Source organism: Salvia hispanica, chromosome 3 (genome assembly GCF_029641045.1).
Source record: "Salvia hispanica isolate PSC_SH4W2 chromosome 3, Shi_PSC_v1, whole genome shotgun sequence".
Classification (NCBI taxonomy): Eukaryota; Viridiplantae; Streptophyta; class Magnoliopsida; order Lamiales; family Lamiaceae; genus Salvia; species Salvia hispanica.
This window is the reverse complement of record NC_142694.1, coordinates 51585678-51607260: the sequence shown is the minus strand read 5'-3', so window position 1 is coordinate 51607260 and position 21583 is coordinate 51585678. Positions and strand designations below refer to the sequence as shown.

Below are 21583 nucleotides of genomic sequence, written 5' to 3'. Positions count from 1 at the left end.
GCATTGACTTGTCAATATGTGAGATTATTTTAAACCCCCAAAAATCAAGATATCTTAGGTAATAGGATCGTACTATATTTAATGGCTTTCTGGCCGGGAAAAGCCAAATCCGAGAGCCTTGGATCCATTGGGGTCTACACTCTATAGGCCAGAATCGGGCCGAAGCGAGTGGCAAAGGGTGTCACCTTGCCTGGTGGCACCATACCACGTGAACCAACCAATTGGCTCTACTCTATAGGTCATGGAACGTGTGAGAGGATCTGACCTAACCGGGTGACAATATGGTCACTTATCACCTGACCGGGTAATGCTTGATGGGAGAGAGGTAAAAGGTTTCACCCAATCGGGTGGCACTGGGGCTCGAAGCCTAGCCGGTCAGGTGGCACACGAGGGGGAGATTGCGCAATAATTTGTTTAGTAAAAATAACACAAATAAAATTATGCACCTGGTACGTGAAATAAATTGAATTGTAGTATAAAAGAATTATAAAGTCAATAACCAGAAAACATGCTCTTTTGCTAATCCTACTAAACACATTAGGGATTATCCGAGAAATTAGCCGCATTACAAAACTAGGTTTTATAAATACTCTTATTATATTTTTTCCGCTTATCGTCTACTACTCTCTTTTTATAGCCTCAATTTGATTCCCCTTTTGCCAAAAAATTCTCGCCTCCATCATTATTTTTAAGGATTGGATATCTCATACAATATATAGTTTCTTCATCCTTATCCCAAAATTAGAAAAGAAAATCTTTAACAGAATCCTCATGAGGAGCAAAATACTTTGTGGGCTTAGCCATTTTATTTCCGGCCCAACCAAATTGGTCTTGCTGCCAAGAAAAGATTGCGAATTGAGCTTTCATATTTAAACTCCATGCACCTATCCGCATCATGTAACTATACATATTAAAATTGCAAGCATGAGATATTTGAAGTTGTAACTCAATGATCAATATGATAAGTTAGTAATTAAATAAAAAAAGCAACACATCTTTTATTAAAAAAATATTATTTGATTTACATCACTGCCCGCATAATATTCAAAGTAAATACTGAGAATAAAATAGAAGCTCACAGATCGAATAAAATAAAGAAGGAATCAACTCGTGAGTCGTGAAGAAGGAGCAAGTAATATTTTAAAAATATTTTCTGCAATCTGTAGCAAGCATGATTTATGATTTATCCTATTATCTTTTACATGCAATTTGTGTTCTAGCAGATTGTAGAAATTTTATGTCGGCCATTGAAATGTTATCCCATATTTATATTAATTAATTCTTCATTTTCTTCAGGTATTTCTAGATAATGGTACACATAAATTTGGGCGAGATGGACTTAAATCTTTCGACAAGAGCAATCAAATGATGGAGACCATAGTAAATGCCACGAAAGGGACGAGACGAGAATAAACATATTTTCCAGCTCAAAATTGGGTATTTGAAACAATATGTATTTTGGGAAATTATGACACCAACTTTCCGGAATATTCAGGGCGATTTCATATATTTTGGGAATTCATAAATATGTAAATAGATACTAGTATTATTCACTCAATGACAACCTATTTGCCTCTCAAATAATTCATATTGTGAAGGCTGTTCATGTAATAATTTGGCATATACTATAGTACTTAGTATTGTAGTAAATTCACTTGTTGAAGTTGATACATGCATACAGCTTGAAGTGCTCAATTCAAATACAGAATCCTTTAATTAAGTAAGTACTCGTATTTATCTTTCACGTGATGTCCTTGTCGCATCTACTCTTTCAAGTTTTAACTAGGGCTGGGGAAAAATACCGAAAAAATGATATATCGCTCGTATCGTATTGAAAAATATCGAAAAATTATCGAATTTTTGGTATATCGTAATTTTCAATACGATACGGTATCGTATCGTAAGTTTCCGATACGATAACGATATGAATTTCCTTATATCGCGATATATCGTTTTATATCGAATATATCGAAACATATTGAAATTCAATACATATTGAAGTTTAAAATTATAAATATATATAAATTCATTTAATTCATTCATATATTTAGAAAATATATATATGAAACCTTAATAAGAATATTATTTATTTTATTGTGTAGAAGTTTTATTAATTTTTGTGTTATTTTTCAATTTTGAAATTATATTTTTCGATATATAGGTATTCGATACGATAACGATATTTCGATATATCGTATCGATCTTACGATATATCGAAATATCGATACGATAATGATATGAAATTCTTTCATATTGATGTTTTCGATACGAAACACGATACAACATTTTCGATACGATATGTCGTATCGATCCACCCCTAGTTTTAACCACCTCTTTTTTATTTGGAAATCTCTATTCTAGGCTGAAGCATTTTATGGTCCCTAAATTATAAATTATGTTTTGTGAGTTTTTTAAAGTTAGTTGTTGTCCATTCATCCTTAAAAAAAATACTACTCTAGAAACTTTTGAAATGGTACGAGTTTTAAGAGCATCCATATCTCTGGCCTGAGCCAGGCCCCATGTCTCTTTCCACCTCATCATTCCCCTCATTTTCTACGTCAGGCCACAACTTCCACAATCCTGCGCCCCCAAACCAGACCACAAACATTAAAATGCACTATTCACTACTACTACCTCCATCCGTTAAAAACAGAAACTACTTTTAATTATGGTTCGTCCCTTAGAAATAGAAACTTTCTAAACTTTCTATTTTAGAAAGTGGACTCTACAATCCATAACACTACTTCCAATAATTTTTCTCATCATCTCTCTTATTTTACAATTTTTCTCTTTATTACTTTACCAATTCATCTCTTTTTTTACCAATTGTGCATTAGAGCATCCACGTTGCAAGGTCCGGAGGAGGGCCGTACCGCACCTGGGTTCGGTTGGGAGCTCGGCACGGTGGAGGTGTGCTGGGCCGCGTCTGAGCCGTGATCGGAGAACCTACTGCGGTTGAAGGTCGTGCCTCGTTGCAGCCTGGTCTGGAGGTCCATCGGCGTTGTAGGCGCACGGGCCGGGCCGGGCCAGAAGTCTTATTTTATTATTATTTTTTTAAAATTCAAATTTTACACTTTAAATATCATTCCACAATATTTTCATTTTTATTCAACATTATACCTAGGCTTATATTTTTTAACTTTTATAAGATTTGTACTTTTTACTTTTAGGACTTATAGTATTTTTTAATATCTAGGATTTATAACTTTTATCTTCCCCGAATAAACAATAAATTTTTCTTTGCTATAATTTTTCAGTGTTCTTAATTTTACGACTAAAATAATTAATAATATCTTAACTAATGATTAATAAACCCCAATTGGGGATTGGTCAAACTAGCTGGTTGAATCAGTACACAAATTTCTGCCATAACTTATCCCGTATGATATAGGAGTACTAGTAACAATTAATTTTATTCATTTATTGTATGGCTTTGAGTAGTTTTCGGTTAGAGTTTATTCATTTTTAATTAGAATTTTATTATTGATTTATGTATCTCCAAATTAGGGTTCCGACACATGATTTAAGCAAATGAGGTTTTGTTAGGTAGATGGATGAAAATAAAGTAAGATAGTGAATAAAGTATATGATAAAGTAAGAGAAAAGGCCATATAAGAAAATGATTCATTCATTTTGGGACATCCCAAAAGAAATACTATGAATTACTTAACAAAGGAAGAGAGTACCTATTTGAGATCAATTAACACTCAATCAAAAACATGGCGATTTGTTTTACGAGGGAAGGTATTTTCCACGAATTTTAAAAATGATCTAAAATATCCTAAATATTGCATTCCATGTGCTATTTTCCAACCCGACATGAATAAGGCATTCTGTGAGAACTAGAAAATGTTTGTGATATTTAGACAACATTTAAAGGTCGTCGCACATAGGATAAAAAGTGGAGTAGGTTAATTTAGTTGTGACGGGATAAAAAAGGTACGTACGTTAGTCGGATATAGTGATTGATCCGCCATGAAAAATAACAAATTAAATATAAAATTTGTGATATTAAACTACTTATAGAATTTGTGTAAAATACCTAGAATTTGAGCAATGTATATTACAAACCAATATGCCTAATACACCTAATACCACAACTCAATCAATTCAACAAAGCAGAGTCATAAACAGGTAATGAAATAGTGGTGAAAAGACGGCAAAAAATAAAAATGCGCCGAATGCATTCAACAGTAAAGCACATAGAGAGAGTAGGAAGAGCCGTACACCTCCAGCCAATGCTGTCAAAGTCGTACGGCTTGAGTGTGTAATCTCATAAACCAGTGGACAAAGATCTCCAACCAATGAGAGCTTGACAGCAAATCCTTAAAAAACCGCCTGGTTTTCCCCATTGGCTGTTTTGTGATTTCACATCCCACCATTCCACTACTGTACCCGCTTTCACAGACAGCATGTTAAATTTGCCCCATTTACGATTACAATTATTCAACACGAACACCACCATTTCGTTTTTTCACCCAAAAAGAAATAAAAAAAATAAAAAAGTGGGAGCAGAAACTGTAATAAGATAAACCCTGGGCTTCTCTCCACCTCACTTTTTTTACCAAGAGAGAAATGACTAAAACTCCAAAATAAAACACTTTCTCCTTCCGTGTGGGTTGAACTTATAATATCCTGGATCTCAGGGTTTCCATTTTTAGGCCTTGGGACCAAAGAGATAGTCTAGAGAGAGAGAGAGAGAGAGAGAAAGCATGGGTAGAGGGAAGGTACAGCTGAAGAGGATTGAAAACAAGATCAACAGACAGGTGACTTTCTCCAAGAGGAGGGCTGGCTTGCTGAAGAAAGCTCATGAGATCTCTGTGCTTTGCGATGCTGAGGTCGCTTTGATTGTTTTCTCTCACAAGGGGAAGCTCTTTGAGTACTCTACTGATTCTTGGTAACTCTCCTAACTCCTCCTTTTCAATTTATTTTCTTAATTCTTCTCCTTGTTTATCTAGGTTTTCAAGATCTTGAATTTAGGTTTTCATTTTTTGAATAAGTAGGGTTTTTGTTGTGATGTTTGTTCTACTAAAAAGCTTAGATCTTGATTTTTTAACATTAGATTTGTGTGAGAGGTTTAGGTTTAGTCTGGTGTTTTTTTCTTTTTTGTGTGTAATTAGGTTTTAGGTCTTCTGTCGTTTCTAGGCAATTAATCTCCCTTTGTATTGTATAATCTTGTCCTTGAATGATTTTGGGATAATTATGAGCTAGATTATAATTGCAGGATGAAGTATTGGAGTAGTCCTATAGTTATGAATATTGAAGGGTTGCGTGGATCTGTAGTTTTGGTGTAGAGTTAGCCCTTCTTGTCATAGTGTTATGGTATTTCAAACACGTGTCGACTTCAAGTTTTGACGTATGGGGTTTTCACTGTATTTTAATCCATATACCTTCAACTTTTCCTGACAATTTCTGCTTCCTTTTGCTTTGTTTCGAGGATGTAGGAAATTTGTAAAACCTAGCTAGCCGCGAGAGAAGAATTGCTGTTTTGTGTATTGCTTGATAACCTCTCAGAATTGGAAATGACATTCGACGATTTCCTCAAATTGCTAGAAAATGGACAGTTACCATTCTTTTGTTTGGAAATTAAAACGAGACTGGAGAATTTCGGTTTTCCATTGTGTTTAATTTATCTTTCTATTTACTCACTTAATTATGTTAGATCACTAATGCTATACCGATCTTTTAAAAAAACTGCATGTACTTAAGTAATAATAGAGGGTGGACTGATGGTTTATTTTATTAAATTAAATTTTCGGATATCTGATATTGCAGCAGCTAGAAGAGTAATGTGAGTAGATGGATCTTTCAAGAGAGGAAGCTAGGTAGCTAGGGTCATATAATAACTTTAATGGTCGATCTTTCGTATTTGTGTAAAACTTTTTTAAAATACACTGGATTATTTTTTGGATTTGTTGATGAGGACATTGGAGGTGAAGTAGAACATTGATGGTTTGAATTGTTACATTTTCCTGTTCAATAACTTTGTCTTTGTGAGTTTCCTATGTCCCAATAAATATGACGTGGATAAGAGTGGTGAAATGCTACTCAATAACTTTTTCTTTGGCATCTTTACATGGATAAAGAAAAACAATATCATCAAATGACTAAGCTATTAAATATTTTAAGTTTATAAAACATCATTTAAACTTATGCTACTATGACCATGAAATTTATGTCTTAAACAAAATATGCTAGAAACTTTGTGTGTACCATACTCAATTTGAAATACCTTTTGTATTTATCTCTTTTTATATGAGCAAATTATTTTTAGGGCACCAAAATTAATGTTATACTTCCTGTGTCCTTTTTATTTGGAACATTTTCTATGAAATTTTGATAAATAGATTTCACATTTTATTAACTTATTTTACTTGCATTTTAAAACTAATAGTAGTATATAAATGTGAGGTACATAATGGGCATTAAGTACTCCATTTTATGTGTCCTTTGCTGGTGGATTATTTATACATAATGGGCATATAAAGGAGTTCATGTTTATCTTTCTTATTTAGTTGATTGATTTTAATTTGGTGAAATTTGAAACAGCATGGACAGGATTTTGGAGAAGTATGAAAGATACTCATTTGCAGAAAGACAGTTAATCGCTAATGAGCCTGAGTCGCCTGTAAGTGATATTTATAATTCAATGTCCTAATTAACTACAGTAGGTGTATTTAGGTAACAATTTTGAATATAGTACTTGTTTCTGTTTGTCTGTTTTCAAATGAAGCCCTAATTTTTGTGTGGATCACTTTATAAAAGTTTCGAGTGTCCCTTCTCCTTATCTTTACAATGACTTTTCTTACTTAATTTTACTAGTTATTTGATGGGGGTTGCGTTAGTGTGCTAACTAATTTACAGTAATAACTAATAACTTTCAATTCTGTGTACTAAAATTATCAACACAAAGACATAATTACATCAATACAACATGTAAATTTAAATATCAACACAAGAATATTGATAAATTTATGTCCTCGTGTTGATATTTTTAACATACAAAATTGATGTTAGTTATTAGTTATTACTATAAATTAGTTAGTATTTGATCACACACCTATTTGCAATAAATGAGATCAAAATATAATCATGATAAATCCACGATGGAGTTCAATTTGTTAGCTTGGGCTAGCTCAAGTGACCACGAAGATGGTGCACGAGTATGCATGTGCACGTTGTCTATCCTCGATCCTCACATTGGGTTGGGGTGTTAACCATTGCATCCGATTTTAGCCAACCATTAAATCAACTGGTTTGATCAAACCCTTGCTGAAAAAGGGTGCAACAAGATCAGATATCCAAAGTCTAATTGCTAGTAACATTAGTCAGCTAATTAAACTTATGTACGTTGTACCCTGATCTTTATAAATTTAACAAGGGTGGCCATATATAATTTTATGTGACATTTGCAGGTTAATTGGACTCTCGAACACAGCAAACTTAAGGCCAGAATTGAGCTCTTGCAAAGAAATCACAGGTAAAGTACTGGCCAGTTAACATACAATATTCACACGCAAATTTGTGATTATTGATTTGTTTGTGTGTTTGCAAATATTCCTAACTGGTCAGGCACTACATGGGCGAAGATCTGGACACGATGAGCGTGAAAGATCTGCAGAACTTGGAGCAACAACTTGATAGTGCTCTTAAGACCATCCGATCAAGAAAAGTATGGTTCATCGATTTATACATATGTATATAAACCTGTTACTTAGCAAACTCCAACCGCTAATGAGATTGGTTTTTAATTATCTACAGAATCAGCTCTTGTTTGATTCAATCTCGGAGTTGCAGCGGAAGGTCTTTCCTTCTCCGATCCACGTTACATATATTTCTTATTCATATATGTGTGCACCTTAGTTGAGTATCACCAATAGTTCTTTAAGAAGATCATCAGTAATTACATTTTGTAATAATCTTTTACAGCTTACAGTTAAGATGTTAATATAATTTGTTGGACTTTAACTCATTGAATTTATGAGATGATAGTAGTGAATAAATCCTAATCCTAATCCTAAGGATTACAATATATAACTAAAATGTTTGGGGTTTTGTCCAAAATAAGATTCTTTTTCTCTTAGTTGATGCTTCTAAATCCTAATTATGCAATGCCTAATCTAACTTCTTCTGCTGCTTCTTTTTAATTAAAATTGTTGCAGGAGAAGGCTATCCAAGAGGAAAACAGCATGCTAGCAAAGAAGGTGACCTCTCTCTCTCTCTCTCTCTCTCTCTCTCTCTCTTGTTGTGAGGAATCACCAATAAGTATATCTGTTGCATGATATAGATCAAATACAAGGAAAAGGAATTGGGGCAGCAGGCACAATGGGAGCAGCGAAACCCCACCACTAACACGGCAGCGCTGCCTCCACTGCCGCCACCACAACCTCAATACCTCATGGCATCTCGACTTCCTTCCTTAAACATGGGGTAAGTTTCTCACACAATGTTTAGATTGTGTCAAAATCCAGCTTTACCTAACTTTAGCATTAGAATTCCATCCTCTTCTCACATGTCATTGATGCAGAGGCGGCACATACGACGAAGAATCAGAGGCGAGAAGGAATGAGCTCGACCTCACTCTTGATTCACTCTACTCATGCCATCTGGGATGCTTTGCTGCGTGAAATCCAACGCAGCTCAACTTGTTCATGGGGAATTAGTAGTTATCTGTGTGAGGATAATATGCTATGTTTTATGTATGTTGCAGTTGTTTTACATTTTGAGTGTATACCATGAGTTATTCATGTGTGTAAATTTGTGGGCCTACATATGCTCTACAGCCCCACTGTAAACCGAGGAATAACTTGTTGGATTCTTGAGTTAAATAAAATGTGTGTAATTTGTATCTGTGTGAAAATGGCACTTGAATTCATTGTTGATCATCAACTATAGTGAAGTTACAAATGAATTAAAATGTGATCGAAAATATGCACATACTGACTTACTTGACATATGAAGTTAGAAAGAATAGGAAGATCATCACCATCAAGAATACGATCCATTAACAAAATTTGGAGCGACAGAAACAAGAAATGTACTATGAGATGAAGAGTATTCATGAACATGGTTGTGGGAATTCATTGATGCGATTGACTGTCGTTCAGCTTCATTCGTCAAAGAGCATCATCTAGACAAAACCAAGGGGAAAAATCAGTGGGGGATATGATCAAGGTATATATTCCACTATATAGAGTTCAAATATAACTTCTTAATAAGGTTCGAAGTGAAAAAGGTTCATGTCGATATTTACAACATATCATCAAATACTAGTTTCGATTATGTTTTTCCTTTGAGCCACTGTCATCTGGTGTCTCAGTTATGCATATTTTTTATTATTCTTAACCAATGATAATACTCTGAAGCCGTTTTGCTCCTAATGTTTGGTGTAATTGTAACTTCCATTGATGATATTTCATAAGATGGCAACTATTCTTTAATAATATTGCAAAAAGTGACAAATATTTCTCACTTTAGCAGCTGCTATTTCTGAGATTTGGGAAATACATTCATTTTTAATGTTATTATTACATTCAAAAGGAAATGCTGGTTACTCTGTTTGCAGTGTAGATGGGCTAACTATCAAGCAATGTAAATTCAAATATTACTCAATCAGAAGAGATCAATGTGGAAAAGCATGAAGCAACAACAATTATATCTAGATGGATTGACAGAAGAAAGAATACCTTCCCACAAACCGGACAATTTTCACTTCTCTCCATCCACTCGTAGATACAGCTGAGGTGATAATGATGATTACACTTTGTCGTTATCTTAGGATTTTCAGAGGTATACTCTGTTAAAAAAAGCAAAGGAGCAAGATGAAATCAAGTGATTGTAACAGTTTTGAATGTGCATTTAAATAACCTTGCTTTATCCATCCACTATGTGCACAAGAGAGAGGGATAAACTCATAAACCGACAGATTATACCGTCAAGACATGTTGGACACTCATCCCGGTCATCTGGGAACACACATTTGAATCTGTCTGAATCAGATGGCAGAGCTTTTACATAGGATTTAATCTTCTCCAGTGGATTGGGGGTGATTAATATCCGTAGCCCTTCTCTGGATTTTGTGTCAACGTGCACATCACTTTGTGGAACAAGTTCGGACTGAACCTGCAATCTCTCTGCATCCTGTTGTCTGGAGCTAGCAATGCCACTCACAGCTATGTCGTTAGGCCTGCTAGCAGCCGGTGTTGTGGTCAAAGGAATCGTAGAAGTTGTGCGCTCATTAGGTGGAGAGACGTCGTTTCTTTCTCTAGGCTGCATAATGGAGATAAGTTTAGCTTCCATTATAACCTCAAGAAACCAACTACTAATGCAGATCATCATTCTCCCATAAACAGCTCACAAACTCTCACAACCTCATTATTAAGATTCTTCTTCTCCACAACATCATTAGCCTATTCAACCTCTAGATATCGAAAATCAAGCTCAATTTCAGCAGTTATACAGCTCAAACACACCCTTCCTCTCATAATCTGCCAGGAAAGAAGCACAGCATATGACCAGAGATTAGGTTTAACCATACCTTATTCTTAAGCTTACTGAATAAGCACCCAAGACAAAAACTGTGGCTACCAGGGACATGAAAACAACTACAAAAGCCACCCATGATCTCTGCATAAAAAATTTTAAACCTTTAGGAAACATAAATTAGGGTAACTATCAATCACAATGTTTAAAAAAAACAACAGATTAAGCATTATAATTAGCTATAGCTCAACCAGCAAGTGATTGTAGATAACAACATTCTGCTATAATTCAAAGGAATGTTCCTGAATTTTTATGAAAAAAATCAGATCATTAGATAATTGCGGATTTGATCATGAAAAAATAAAATTCTTAGAGAAGAAAATTATGGAACAGCAAGATAAGAATTGAACTTTTTGGAACCATAGCAACGATGGTCATCACAAATTCAAATTATGAAGAAAAAAAAACTACTAAGTTCACACGAATGCATGGACGATTCAAGAAACATTAAAAAAAAGGGGGGGAGCAGGTATTTTATGCAAGTGAAAAACGTAACTAGACCGATTGTTTACCTTTTCTTGACGAAGGAATTTACTGAACTGAAGAGAGGTTTTATGGGGTTGAATAAGAAATCAAGAGACCTATTTTATTTATTTTTGTAGTACTCACAAAAAGAAGATATTTTACCGGGAAAATAGGTAATTAGGATCCTTTTTTCATTCATATTTCTTTTAGGAAAGGGATTGAATTTGAACCCATGACTCAAACTATATTCAGAGGAGTATTATTACTCGCGTAGCTGTTTGCAAATTAATATATTTACTTTTATATGTTGCTGATCGTTATGCTATTAGATATCGTAAATACTAGTAGTACAATTTATTTTTCATCGGATATTTAATTTAATTGAACCAATCCAACTTCAATAAGATTTCAATCTTCATTCTCTGTCAATTTTTACTACTCCAACGATATGGTATGCAAGTGTTTTCACTTGAATTATAAAAAAGTAATGTTCTAGAATTTTTAATTTATATGAAACGCTTTGGCCTCATAAAATGTAGACTAATTTGGAGTATTACATTAGAACTTATACTTCATCCTACCACAATCAATATGTTCTTTCATTTTAGTTCATCTATGAAAATTAATAATCTTTCATTTTTTTTTATGAGCAAATGTATACATGATTTGACCGTGTTACGGTCAGAGACGCATAAATAAATCATGTCAATAAATCACAATAAAATAGTTATAAAAATGCATAAATATTTAATACATAAAATTAATCCAATACATATTTAACCAAAAGAGTGATACTCCACAATTCATGTTATAGTTGTATATGTATTGCTAAAATAGCGACAGCTGAATTCACCAATTAAAGATATAGTTGCGATTCTCGTATGAAATATATATGTGGATAAAAATTTAGTTTGTTTCCGCCGTTTAGAAATAAAATTGAATGCAGAAGGTTGAGGAGAAACCTTTTTCAATAAAATCTAGTACTATTTTAGTCAAAGTTTTAGCTATCAAACTTATGGAACTAATCTTAAATTATTATTTTATAATTATTTTAATGAAAAGACTAGTGATGATGTCTTTATAATTCATATCCTGAAACTTTTACCATTTTATAAAACTAAAAAGTAAGTACAATACGATAGTAGTAAGAGGAGATATATACACTTTTCCAATTTTTATTACTAGCTACTACTACTTATTATACATATTAATTTTATAGCTTTTTATTAGTATTTCATCTCAATTCTTCCCAACTCTATGTGCGGCAGTTGTTGTAAGATTTCTTTTTTACAATTAAATTTCAGATCTCTTCCCATCAAATCTGCAACAACTTAAATTTGAAATTTTAAGTAGAAATGTATGAGATTTTTTTTTGGGGGGGGGGGAGGAGGGGGTTCCTCTTGAATCTTCGTAAGCCACTAGTTACAGTGAACTAGGACTGTAGACCTCTGATCTTATATATATTATACTCTATCACTAAGCCAACTTATTACACCATAACTCTATCATTTTATTTTCATTTACCCCCACTCTCTTATTTATTCAAACCCTTACAATAAAATTTGTGTCGTGCCATGCAGTAGAAAATCAAAGTTTTTTTCATTGTGAAAAGTGATTTTATAGCGAAATATAATTACACCGCTTTCATTTTGTAGACCAATAAATGCATAGTTTGATTGGTTCGACTTTAAGACTTCGAAGATATATTGTTGTGCATGAAAGCATTTTTTATATAAACAATATGTATCACCATAAAAGATTAAAAGAAATTTTGTTTAATTTGATTGAAAATTTTAAAATTTATTTAAATATTTAATCGTCCTCATAACTAAAAAACATACAGTACTTTGAGAAAAATTACACATTTTATCATTTCAACTATGGTCGCATAAATCAATTAGTGAAAACCTTCTCCAGTTAAAAGAAGCCCAACTGATAGGCCCATAATTGTGGCCCAATCAACCGTCTTCTTCTCCAAACATCATAAACCCTAAAGATACGAATTTTTTCCTAAAACCCTAATCAGCTTCCGGTTCTTTGACAATCTCTGTGCTTCATCAGATTCTTAATCAACCTCCGTTTTACGAGAGAAAAGGTTAACAAAATTTGAAGATGGCGAAGAATTCGAGCACAGGAAGTGCGAAGAAGAAGAAAAGTAAGGGAAAGATAAACAAAAAGCTGAGCTCTTTAAATTCAGATTCAAAGAAAATCAAAGGGCCCAAGGAGAACCCGTTTGAGAACATATGGTCGCGGCGAAAATTCACTATACTGGGCAAGAAACGCAAGGATGAAGAAAGACGCCGTATTGGGCTCTCGCGCTCTCTCGCCATCCAGAAGGTCCATTTTCCGTCTTTCTTTCTTTACTTGTTGGCGCTTGTGTAGTTTCTGCTTATTTCTTGAGAAGCTAGCTATGTGTTGAGTGTGAATTTTGTGGTGTTTGAGCTGAAATGCAGAGGCAGAAGACGCTGCTGAAAGAATATGAGCAAAGTACAAAGTCTTCTACTTTTGTGGATAAGCGAATTGGAGAGCAAAATGAAGGACTTGAGGAGTTTGATAAGGCAATTTTGAGGTCTCAGCGCGAACGGCAGGTGAAGTTCCTGAAAGCTCTTACTTTGTCCGTGCAAGTAAATCCTGTTGGATTGATTAGAAATATCACCTTATTACTTTCAAAATCAAACCTTGGGAATTCCAATAATCAAAGGATGCATATACCTAAGTATAGCACAAGGAATTTTTGGGGCGAAATGAAACTCGAATTGTCAAGTCCCGCAGTTTTTTTTTTCTTTGTTTGAATTGATGGTTTGCTGTGTCTTTACTAAAACCTGACCTATTACTGGTTGTCTTTTAGTTGAAATTAAAAAAGAAAAGTAAGTTCAATCTCTCTGATGGTGAGGAAGACAACTTTGAGATTCAAGGCGGTGGTTACTTCCCAGGAAGGGATGATTTTGAAGACGACGAACCATTTTACGGGGATGATTATGATGATGATCTACCAGTTGGACAAAACAGTAAGCACTGTCTTTAGATTCTAAGAAAATAGATTATGGTCTTCTCTTCTGAAAAGGTTCTGGGCCAATCTGAAAAACAGATGAATTGTTAATATAAACTATAATTATTAATAGAGGAAGACCCGATTATGGTCTAGAATATTGACTTTTATTGGATATAGGGTTTCAGTAATGAATGTCTGTTAAACTGATTGTTGATGGGATCCAAATGAAGCATTAAGATTCTAAACCACGTTTTACTGTATATAGCAGATGTCTTTAGGTTGTAAGGAAAAATGAGTAGGTTATAAGGAAAAACGAGTATTTTTCATATAATATGGTATCATACATATTATTATTCTCTTGTCACCATTCTGAGAAAGAAAGTTGCCCAGCTGAATTCAATTATATTTTGAAAATATTCTCTGTAAAAATTCTGGAATATTCAGATTGTAATATACTCCTTAATAATATGATTATATTTTGGGTGGAAACTGTGCAACTCAGGAGCATCAGTATTCTATTCTCAAAGGACGATATCCAGTATATTTTGAGTTGTACTTATGAGTCCATGGCATTGATGGCAAAGTCTTATTAGCTTGCTTGGGTTCTTAAGCATATATCTCTTTGTTTGAAGATCATAATCTTGCACTGGGATCATCATGCATGTTTCCTATGCGATATTCTGTTCTAAATTAATGTTTCATGAAAAACCTCTTCAATGCTTTCTTGATCCATTTGTTCCTTTCCTGGCTCCATTGGTACTTGCAAATGATATGGCACTTTGTCCGATGCTTGGTTATATTAGTTGTGTCAAATTTTAAAATGGTGCTGTTAAAACAACTCCCCTTGGTTTGATCAATTTGAGAAAGATGTCTAATTTTGAGTCTAATATGGAGAATATGCTTCAAAAAAACTTTATTCAAATATTCCATAAACCAGGATCTACGTATTCCTTTATTTTTGCACTTAACAGACTATTTCTGACCAGAAGGACAATTTGATTCCCATGAGGCAGAAGGTGAACCAGTTTCAGGATCTGCTGAAGAACAAAATGTGAGATTATGTTTTAAGCACTGGATACATTGCTTATCCTATTGTTTTATCTTAGATTCGTAGTATGATTGTTTGTTTTGTGTCATCTAATAGTTTTTCTAATCCCATCTACATGCATTTCATTTTTTTTGTTAGTTTAATGGTTGCTGTTGGAATTCGCATTATTTCCAAATATCCATTTTGTTCCTGTTCTGTCTTTATTAAAAATTGCATATACGAATTGCCCTTTTTTTGGTGTGGGGGGGGGGGGGGTCATCTCAGAGTTGAGTCCATAAAAACTTAGTGTGTTAGTATTTGTTGTTATGCAGAATGTTTTGAACTAAGTTCAGGATATTATCATTGACAGGAACAGGCATGTCCTTTACTCTTTCCCCATTCTTTTATTCAAGTTTGTTAATCATGTAAAGACTTGAGGAAGATGGTGGGTATCAAGAGGGGGGGGGGGGGTTCTGGTTTGGAGCTGTGGAGTTTGCTTCATATTACTTGTTAGTGGCTCATATATTTAACATTGAGCATAATGTCTGTGTTAGCCTGTATTCGTTTTGTAGTCCTATTTTTTAGGGGAAACCAACTCCTTTTTCCTGTTTCATTTGTTTCTGGATATGCAATAGGGATCAAAGGAATCATGTTTAGTTGTGGAGAAAAGGAAGCACCAGTTTTAAGATTTTCTTTTCTGCTGTCTGAACATTTGCTGAATTTTTTTCCCATATTTGGAATGTGATCATTAGCAATTTAGCAGTGCTGAATGCATTAGGTCCTAGTTACACTTACACTGCTGCTTCTAATTAAGTGACATTTTTAATGCAGAGGCCTAAGACCAAGAAGGAAGTGATGGAGGATATTATATTCAAAAGCAAATTTTTCAAGGTTGCAGCTCGCATTTGTTATGAACTTTGAATATCACTATTGGTGAAGCTTTCTAACTGACCCTTTTCTGGTGTTCCCTGTGTGTGTTGGTTTGTTTGTTTTTGCACCTTACAATTACCAGGCTCAAAAAGCAAAGGAAAAGGAAGAAAGTGAACAGTTTACCGAGCAATTGGACAAGGATTTTGCTTCTTTAGTTCAGTCAGAGGCCCTCTTGTCATTGACACAACCAAACAAGATGAGTGCTCTCAATGCTCTTGTAAACAGCAGAAACTCAAATGATAATGCAAAGGAAGAGGAGGCACCTAGAATGTATAACAAAGTCTCCACTCAGCATGTACACTTCTATCTTAAATTATTTTATTCTCTTACATCGTCTATACTGGATCCCATGCCTTATGTCTGCTATTTGTATTGAAGTAGCCCATCTGGTTCATTTACTGAAAGTTGAAGATAGAGCTTGTCTCTGTTTTACTTATTTTTTTAAATATGATTTTCAACAGCCTATGTATCTTAGTATTTCCATGCTTTAGTCGCACAGGATGATTTTGATGGTTTGGAGACTAATTGGTCATTATAGGAAAAACCTGATCACTATGACAAACTGGTGGGTGAAATGGCACTTGATATGAGGGCTCGGCCATCGGACAGGACAAAGGCACCTGAAGAGCTGGCACAAGAAGAGAAGGAGCGTCTAGAGCAGTTGGAGGTACAACTCTTGAGTACTTCTTTCACCTAACTAACTGGAAATAGTATACAAATTTGGAGAAAGTGCATAAAGCTACACATTGGAACCATATTTGCATCCTTGGGATTTTTGCATAACTCCAATAGAACTTGCAAGAAGCAGCTTTCCAGTGGATGCACATATAACAATACCTGGAAAGCTCACTTGAGTATTAATCATTGTTCAGGAAGAACGTAGGAAAAGGATGGCTGCTGGTGATGATTCCAGCGATGAAGATGCTGAGAATTTTGAAGATGATGACGGTGAAGCTTCAAAACAGATTAGTCATATATCTGGGGATGATCTTGGTGATTCCTTTTCTGAAGCCATTCCAAAGACTAAAGCTGTCTGGATTGATGACTTACTTAAAAAAGATGGTGTTACTGATCCTGAGACGGAAGATGCTCCAACTTCTGGAGATGAAGAAGATGATGATAACGAGGAAGATGATGATGAGGAGGAGGAAGAAGGATCAGAAGAGAGCAGTGGTGAAGATGAAAAGGCTCAGTCTCTCAAGGACTGGGAACAGAGTGATGAAGAACAAATTGATTCGGAGGATGAAGAAGAAGACAATGGCAGTGATGATGCTACTGGTAAAAAAGTTATCGTGGAAAACCAGAAGAAGATATTAAAAACCAAGGGAAATCAAAATAATGATGCAGGTGCTCTCGGAGTGAAAACGATTCTTAAAGAGGATGTGCATAAGAAAGGGGAGCTTCCATACACAATTGAAGCTCCAAAAAATTTTGAAGAATTTAGTGCCTTACTGAAAGATCTTTCTGATGATCAAGTTGTGGAAGCTATCAGGAGGATTCGAACATATAATGCTATTGCTGTTGCTGCCGAGAATCGGAAAAAGATGCAGGTATGATATGTGTGTTGCCTGGTTGTGTTATTATTATTCTTGAAATTATACTGTATTTTTCTGTAATATATCGATTGAATTGGATTCCAGGTGTTCTATGGCGTATTGTTGCAATACTTTGCTGTTTTAGCAAGCACAAAGCCACTAAATTTCAAGTTACTTAATTTGCTCGTCAAGCCGCTAATGGAAATGAGTACCGAGATCCCGTACTTTGCAGCCATTTGTGCTCGTCAGAGGTTGCTTCGTACCCGTACCCTGTTCTGTCAGGATATTAAGAATACAGGTTGGTTGCATCGCCCATAAAAATGTTACATTAAAAAAAACCTTTTTAGCTGTTACATCTTTGGGGATCATCTGCTGATGTGTGGACTCTTATTGTTATTAATCTACCTCTTAACACTTTTTTCCATGACAGGAAATAATTGTTGGCCATCTCTCAAGACACTTTTCCTCATGAGGCTGTGGTCTATGATTTTTCCATGCTCTGATTTCCGCCATGCTGTTATGACTCCTGCTATCCTGTTGATTTCTGAATACCTTATGCGGTGTCCGATAACTTCTGGCCGAGATATTGCGATTGGCTCCTTCTTGTGCTCTTTATTGCTATCTGTGAGATCATCCTTTTGACTTTTATTCATACATAATTTTCTCCATGCTGCTCGAGTTTGGAGGTTTCTTTAACTCTTCCAGTACATAATGCATTTCCAGAAATTAAAGCATTTTGTAGTGCCTAAGTGGCACATTTCTGGGACTGATAGTTTAAATTGGGCAAATGTGCTGTAGAATTTTGTTCGTCCACTCTCCTTTCCCTTCTCTACCATGTGCCCCATACACGACTTTTATAACCCGGGTTTAATTGAATTTGATTGTGTGGCTTTTCTTTCGGAATAAATGACCCGGGTCTAATTGAATTTGATTGTGTGGCTTTTCTTTCGGAATAAATAAATAGATTACCTTGATTTATTATTTTTTCTTTTCTATTTCTTATCTTTTCCAGCTTCAACTCAGTGGTCAATAATAACTGTGATTTTTTAACTTCATATAGATTTATGTTTGTTGAGAAATAGTGAACATACATTTCTACAGGTGCAAATATCAGCATTTTTTCCCTGAAAATCTTTTCTTGCAAATGGTTTTATCAATATTGCATTTCCAGTGAAGTGAGAATTGATTCCTAGCGCATATGAGTTTTTGAAGTTTAATGTCTCTCCCCCTCTGTCTCTCTCTGTAACTTTCTCTTTCATACTGTACTTACAATGGCAAACTGTTGCAGGTCAGTAGACAATCCCAAAAGTTCTGCCCTGAGGCTATTACATTCTTGCAGACTATGTTAATGGCAGCTCTAACTAACAGACAAAGATACGAAGCTTCTCAGGTTTTTCTTCACAACTCGGTAGCACTTAAATGTGGTTTTGCCTTCACTTATTTGGTTATAGTTAAGGTGCCTGGAATTTGGATGACAATGACTTAATGTTGTTATTGACACAGTTATGCCATCTTATGGAATTAAAGGCTCTAAGGTCATTACTCCATATGCAAGGACAAGTTGAAGAGATTAACTCTTTGGATTTTCTAACACTAATGGACTTGCCAGATGATTCTCCTTATTTTACCTCGGACAAATTCAGGTAAGAATTTTTTAAAAGTTCATATTTTTGTTATCACAAGCTTGATAATAGATTATTTTGGGTTATTTAATTGATAGATATCAGGTGAGGATGTTAATTATCATAGATTGCAATTGTTTGTTTGTATATATGTGCAGGGCGAGCATACTTTGTGCAATAATTAGGAACCTTAAAGGATTTGTGGACATTTACGAGGGATTCAAGTCATTCCCGGAGATATTTTTGCCAATGGCAAAAATATTACACGGACTGGCAGAAGAAGATCTGATACCGGATGCATTGAAGAAAGAATTCAAAGATGTTGCACAGCTTATCGAGACCAAATCTGAGGAGTACCAGTCGCTGCGACTGCCTCTGAGAATCCGAAAGCAGAAGGTTATCAAAACAGCCATTCCAAAGTTTGAGGACAAGTAAGTCAGTTTCCCTTACAAGTAGATTAAGTTTTTTTAAGTGGCTGATGGTGGGATTGTGGAAATGTGGCAGCTTTGTGAAGGGAAGAGATTATGATCCAGATCGGGAGCGAGTGGAGAGGAAGAAGCTGAAGAAACAACTGCAGCAGGAGGCGAGAGGTGCTGTGCGTGAACTAAGGAAAGATAACCACTTCTTGTTTGAGGTGAAGGAACGGGAGAAGGCGCGAATGCAGGAAGAAAAAACTGAGGTGTATGGAAAGTATAGAGCTTTCCTCCAAGAACAGGAGCATGCATTCAAGTCTGGCCAGTTGGGGAAAAATAAGAAGAGAAGACGATGAAGATGACAACCCTGTCTGTTCTGGTAATTTTTATCTTTTAATTGTTTGAAGACCAGATGGATGCTCTACAGGTGCTTGCTTCATCCCATCTGTACAGATTCATGGATGAAGTTTTTGATTTAGTTTAATTTTTATCTGTTGTAGTTTGTGTTATTGTACCCATAATTCTTCTTATTTCATGGATAGTTGGTTTTCTGATCTATAAAAAAAAGTTAATAGACATGTTCTATGCCAATTTAAGCCATCTACAATTTTGCCAGCCACTTAATGTGTCAGCACTTTTTACAACATTCTTTATTTAACAAAAAATAGTGGATATATTGTGAATTTATATTCTTATTATATTAATTATATTCAACAATTATAAAACAAAATTGAAAAAATAAAGAAAATAAAACTAAGATAAAAGCAAAATCCAGTACAAGCCAACTGTGATCTGGCCAACGTAATTATTCAAACAGAAGACTAAGTAATGATATACAAGTTCGGGGGGACGGCGCATAAGCTTTTGCTCGACCCATTCTGTGGTGGCATGATAAAAGAGTCCGTCGTTGCAAATGCTTATATGTGTGCGTAACATTGTACTAGGATATGTTTATACTAAATGAGAAATAAATGAGTACATTGCAAGCTTGATTGTATTACGAATCTACAATTAGCTATAGGGGAGTGATCAATTGCTAAATCATCATTTAATTGCTAACTATAACTAATTTAAGGCCATAGGATTTTAGAAAACTTGTGGTCTACAATTTGCCACATTTAATTTTTATTTTTATTAATAAAATAAAAAAAGATAAAAAAAAAATGCCAAATTAGGGTTTTAGATGAAAATGTCAATATAGTGTTTCGGAAATATCAACATAATGCTTTGAGAATGTCAACACGATGCTTTAAGAATGTTAACCCATTGCTTATATTGACATTCTACATGTATTATATTGACATATTTTATATAGTATGTTGACATTTCTGCTTTACGAAAAAATTGAAAATTTTTTGAATTTTTTTTCAAATTTTGACGTCGGAACATATGCATATATGATATCATTGGAATCCTTATAAAATTATCTTTAATTTGATATATGTTATATGAATTTAAAGTTTTGGGATTTCTTTTAAAAGTTAGTTATAACTAAACATGTAGTTAATTGACATTAATACCCCTATTGATATTTTATGAAATTAATTCTATGGCTTTATTGACGTTTTTTGTTGATCGTATTGATATTTCTTGGTTGATGATCTAGGCCCTTAATTTGAATATCTAATGGCTATTATTTAGTTGTAGTTAACAATTAGGTATTGAGTTAGCAATATAACACTCTCCCTATATCTGCAGTATATAAGTATTGAGTCCTATTTTAATGCTTATAGCACCCTAATCCAAAATTAAGACTAAATCTCCACCTTTGGATTTTAAAATGAGTGGATGAGATTAAAGCTCACAAATCTCAATAAAATAGTAGACAAAATATCAACAAAAGGGTAATATAGTCATTATGTTATCATATGATAATTTCTGTGGGTGTTTTTTGATATCAACATTGTGTATTACAAATATCAACAATATGACATTAGAATATCAATACAAGGACAAGAAAATATCAACACATTTTTATTGAGATTGGACATGCATAATATTTGAGATTTTGCCTACAATATATTGAGATTTTTTGTTGCATTTGTTGCTAAAAGTTG

The 21583-nt window shown here is 34.5% G+C and overlaps 3 protein-coding genes across 4 annotated transcripts; 2 read left to right on the top strand and 1 right to left on the bottom strand.

The window, feature by feature from the left end:
• Positions 1–4568: 4568 nt before the first annotated feature.
• LOC125209020 (agamous-like MADS-box protein AP1) lies at positions 4569–8850 on the top strand. The gene is made up of 8 exons (XM_048108592.2): positions 4569–4897; positions 6550–6628; positions 7416–7480; positions 7573–7672; positions 7762–7803; positions 8163–8204; positions 8288–8430; positions 8528–8850. The coding sequence occupies exons 1-8, from the start codon at positions 4713–4715 to the stop codon at positions 8625–8627; spliced, it is 756 nt and encodes a 251-aa protein (XP_047964549.1). The 5' UTR covers positions 4569–4712; the 3' UTR covers positions 8628–8850.
• Positions 8851–9068: 218 nt separating this feature from the next.
• On the bottom strand, positions 9069–10621 carry LOC125210327 (uncharacterized). The gene is made up of 5 exons (XM_048109884.2): positions 10538–10621; positions 10419–10487; positions 9933–10269; positions 9687–9796; positions 9069–9130 (listed from the first exon to the last, which is right to left on the bottom strand). The coding sequence occupies exons 1-5, from the start codon at positions 10619–10621 to the stop codon at positions 9110–9112; spliced, it is 621 nt and encodes a 206-aa protein (XP_047965841.1). The 3' UTR covers positions 9069–9109.
• Positions 10622–13014: 2393 nt separating this feature from the next.
• Positions 13015–20117, top strand: LOC125214505 (nucleolar-like protein). 2 transcript variants are annotated; one of them, XM_048115556.2, is made up of 14 exons: positions 13015–13344; positions 13461–13595; positions 13856–14015; positions 14989–15050; positions 15858–15917; positions 16039–16251; positions 16495–16623; positions 16829–17506; positions 17597–17789; positions 17922–18115; positions 18780–18881; positions 18995–19134; positions 19272–19544; positions 19618–20117. In XM_048115556.2, the coding sequence occupies exons 1-14, from the start codon at positions 13120–13122 to the stop codon at positions 19880–19882; spliced, it is 2829 nt and encodes a 942-aa protein (XP_047971513.1). In that variant the 5' UTR covers positions 13015–13119; the 3' UTR covers positions 19883–20117. The 2 variants fall into 2 exon arrangements, with proteins under 2 accessions (XP_047971513.1, XP_047971512.1); XM_048115555.2 differs by having other exon boundaries at positions 14986–15050.
• The last annotated feature ends 1466 nt before the right edge of the window (positions 20118–21583 follow it).

Excerpts from the sequence above, each read along its gene's own strand:
- LOC125209020 (XM_048108592.2), top strand. The coding sequence starts at position 4,713 with ATGGGTAGAGGGAAGGTACAGCTGAAGAGGATTGAAAACAAGATCAAC. Across the intron at positions 7,481-7,572 it reads CTCTTGCAAAGAAATCACAG|GCACTACATGGGCGAAGATC; the intron begins GTAAAGTACTGG and ends CTAACTGGTCAG. Across the intron at positions 7,673-7,761 it reads AGACCATCCGATCAAGAAAA|AATCAGCTCTTGTTTGATTC; the intron begins GTATGGTTCATC and ends AATTATCTACAG.
- LOC125210327 (XM_048109884.2), bottom strand. The coding sequence starts at position 10,621 with ATGGGTGGCTTTTGTAGTTGTTTTCATGTCCCTGGTAGCCACAGTTTT. Across the intron at positions 10,270-10,418 it reads TTGATTTTCGATATCTAGAG|CCTAGAGAAAGAAACGACGT; the intron begins GTTGAATAGGCT and ends TCCATTATGCAG. Across the intron at positions 9,797-9,932 it reads GTGTCCAACATGTCTTGACG|AGTATACCTCTGAAAATCCT; the intron begins GTATAATCTGTC and ends TTTTTTTAACAG.
- LOC125214505 (XM_048115555.2), top strand. The coding sequence starts at position 13,120 with ATGGCGAAGAATTCGAGCACAGGAAGTGCGAAGAAGAAGAAAAGTAAG. Across the intron at positions 13,596-13,855 it reads GGTCTCAGCGCGAACGGCAG|TTGAAATTAAAAAAGAAAAG; the intron begins GTGAAGTTCCTG and ends GTTGTCTTTTAG. Across the intron at positions 16,624-16,828 it reads AGCGTCTAGAGCAGTTGGAG|GAAGAACGTAGGAAAAGGAT; the intron begins GTACAACTCTTG and ends ATCATTGTTCAG.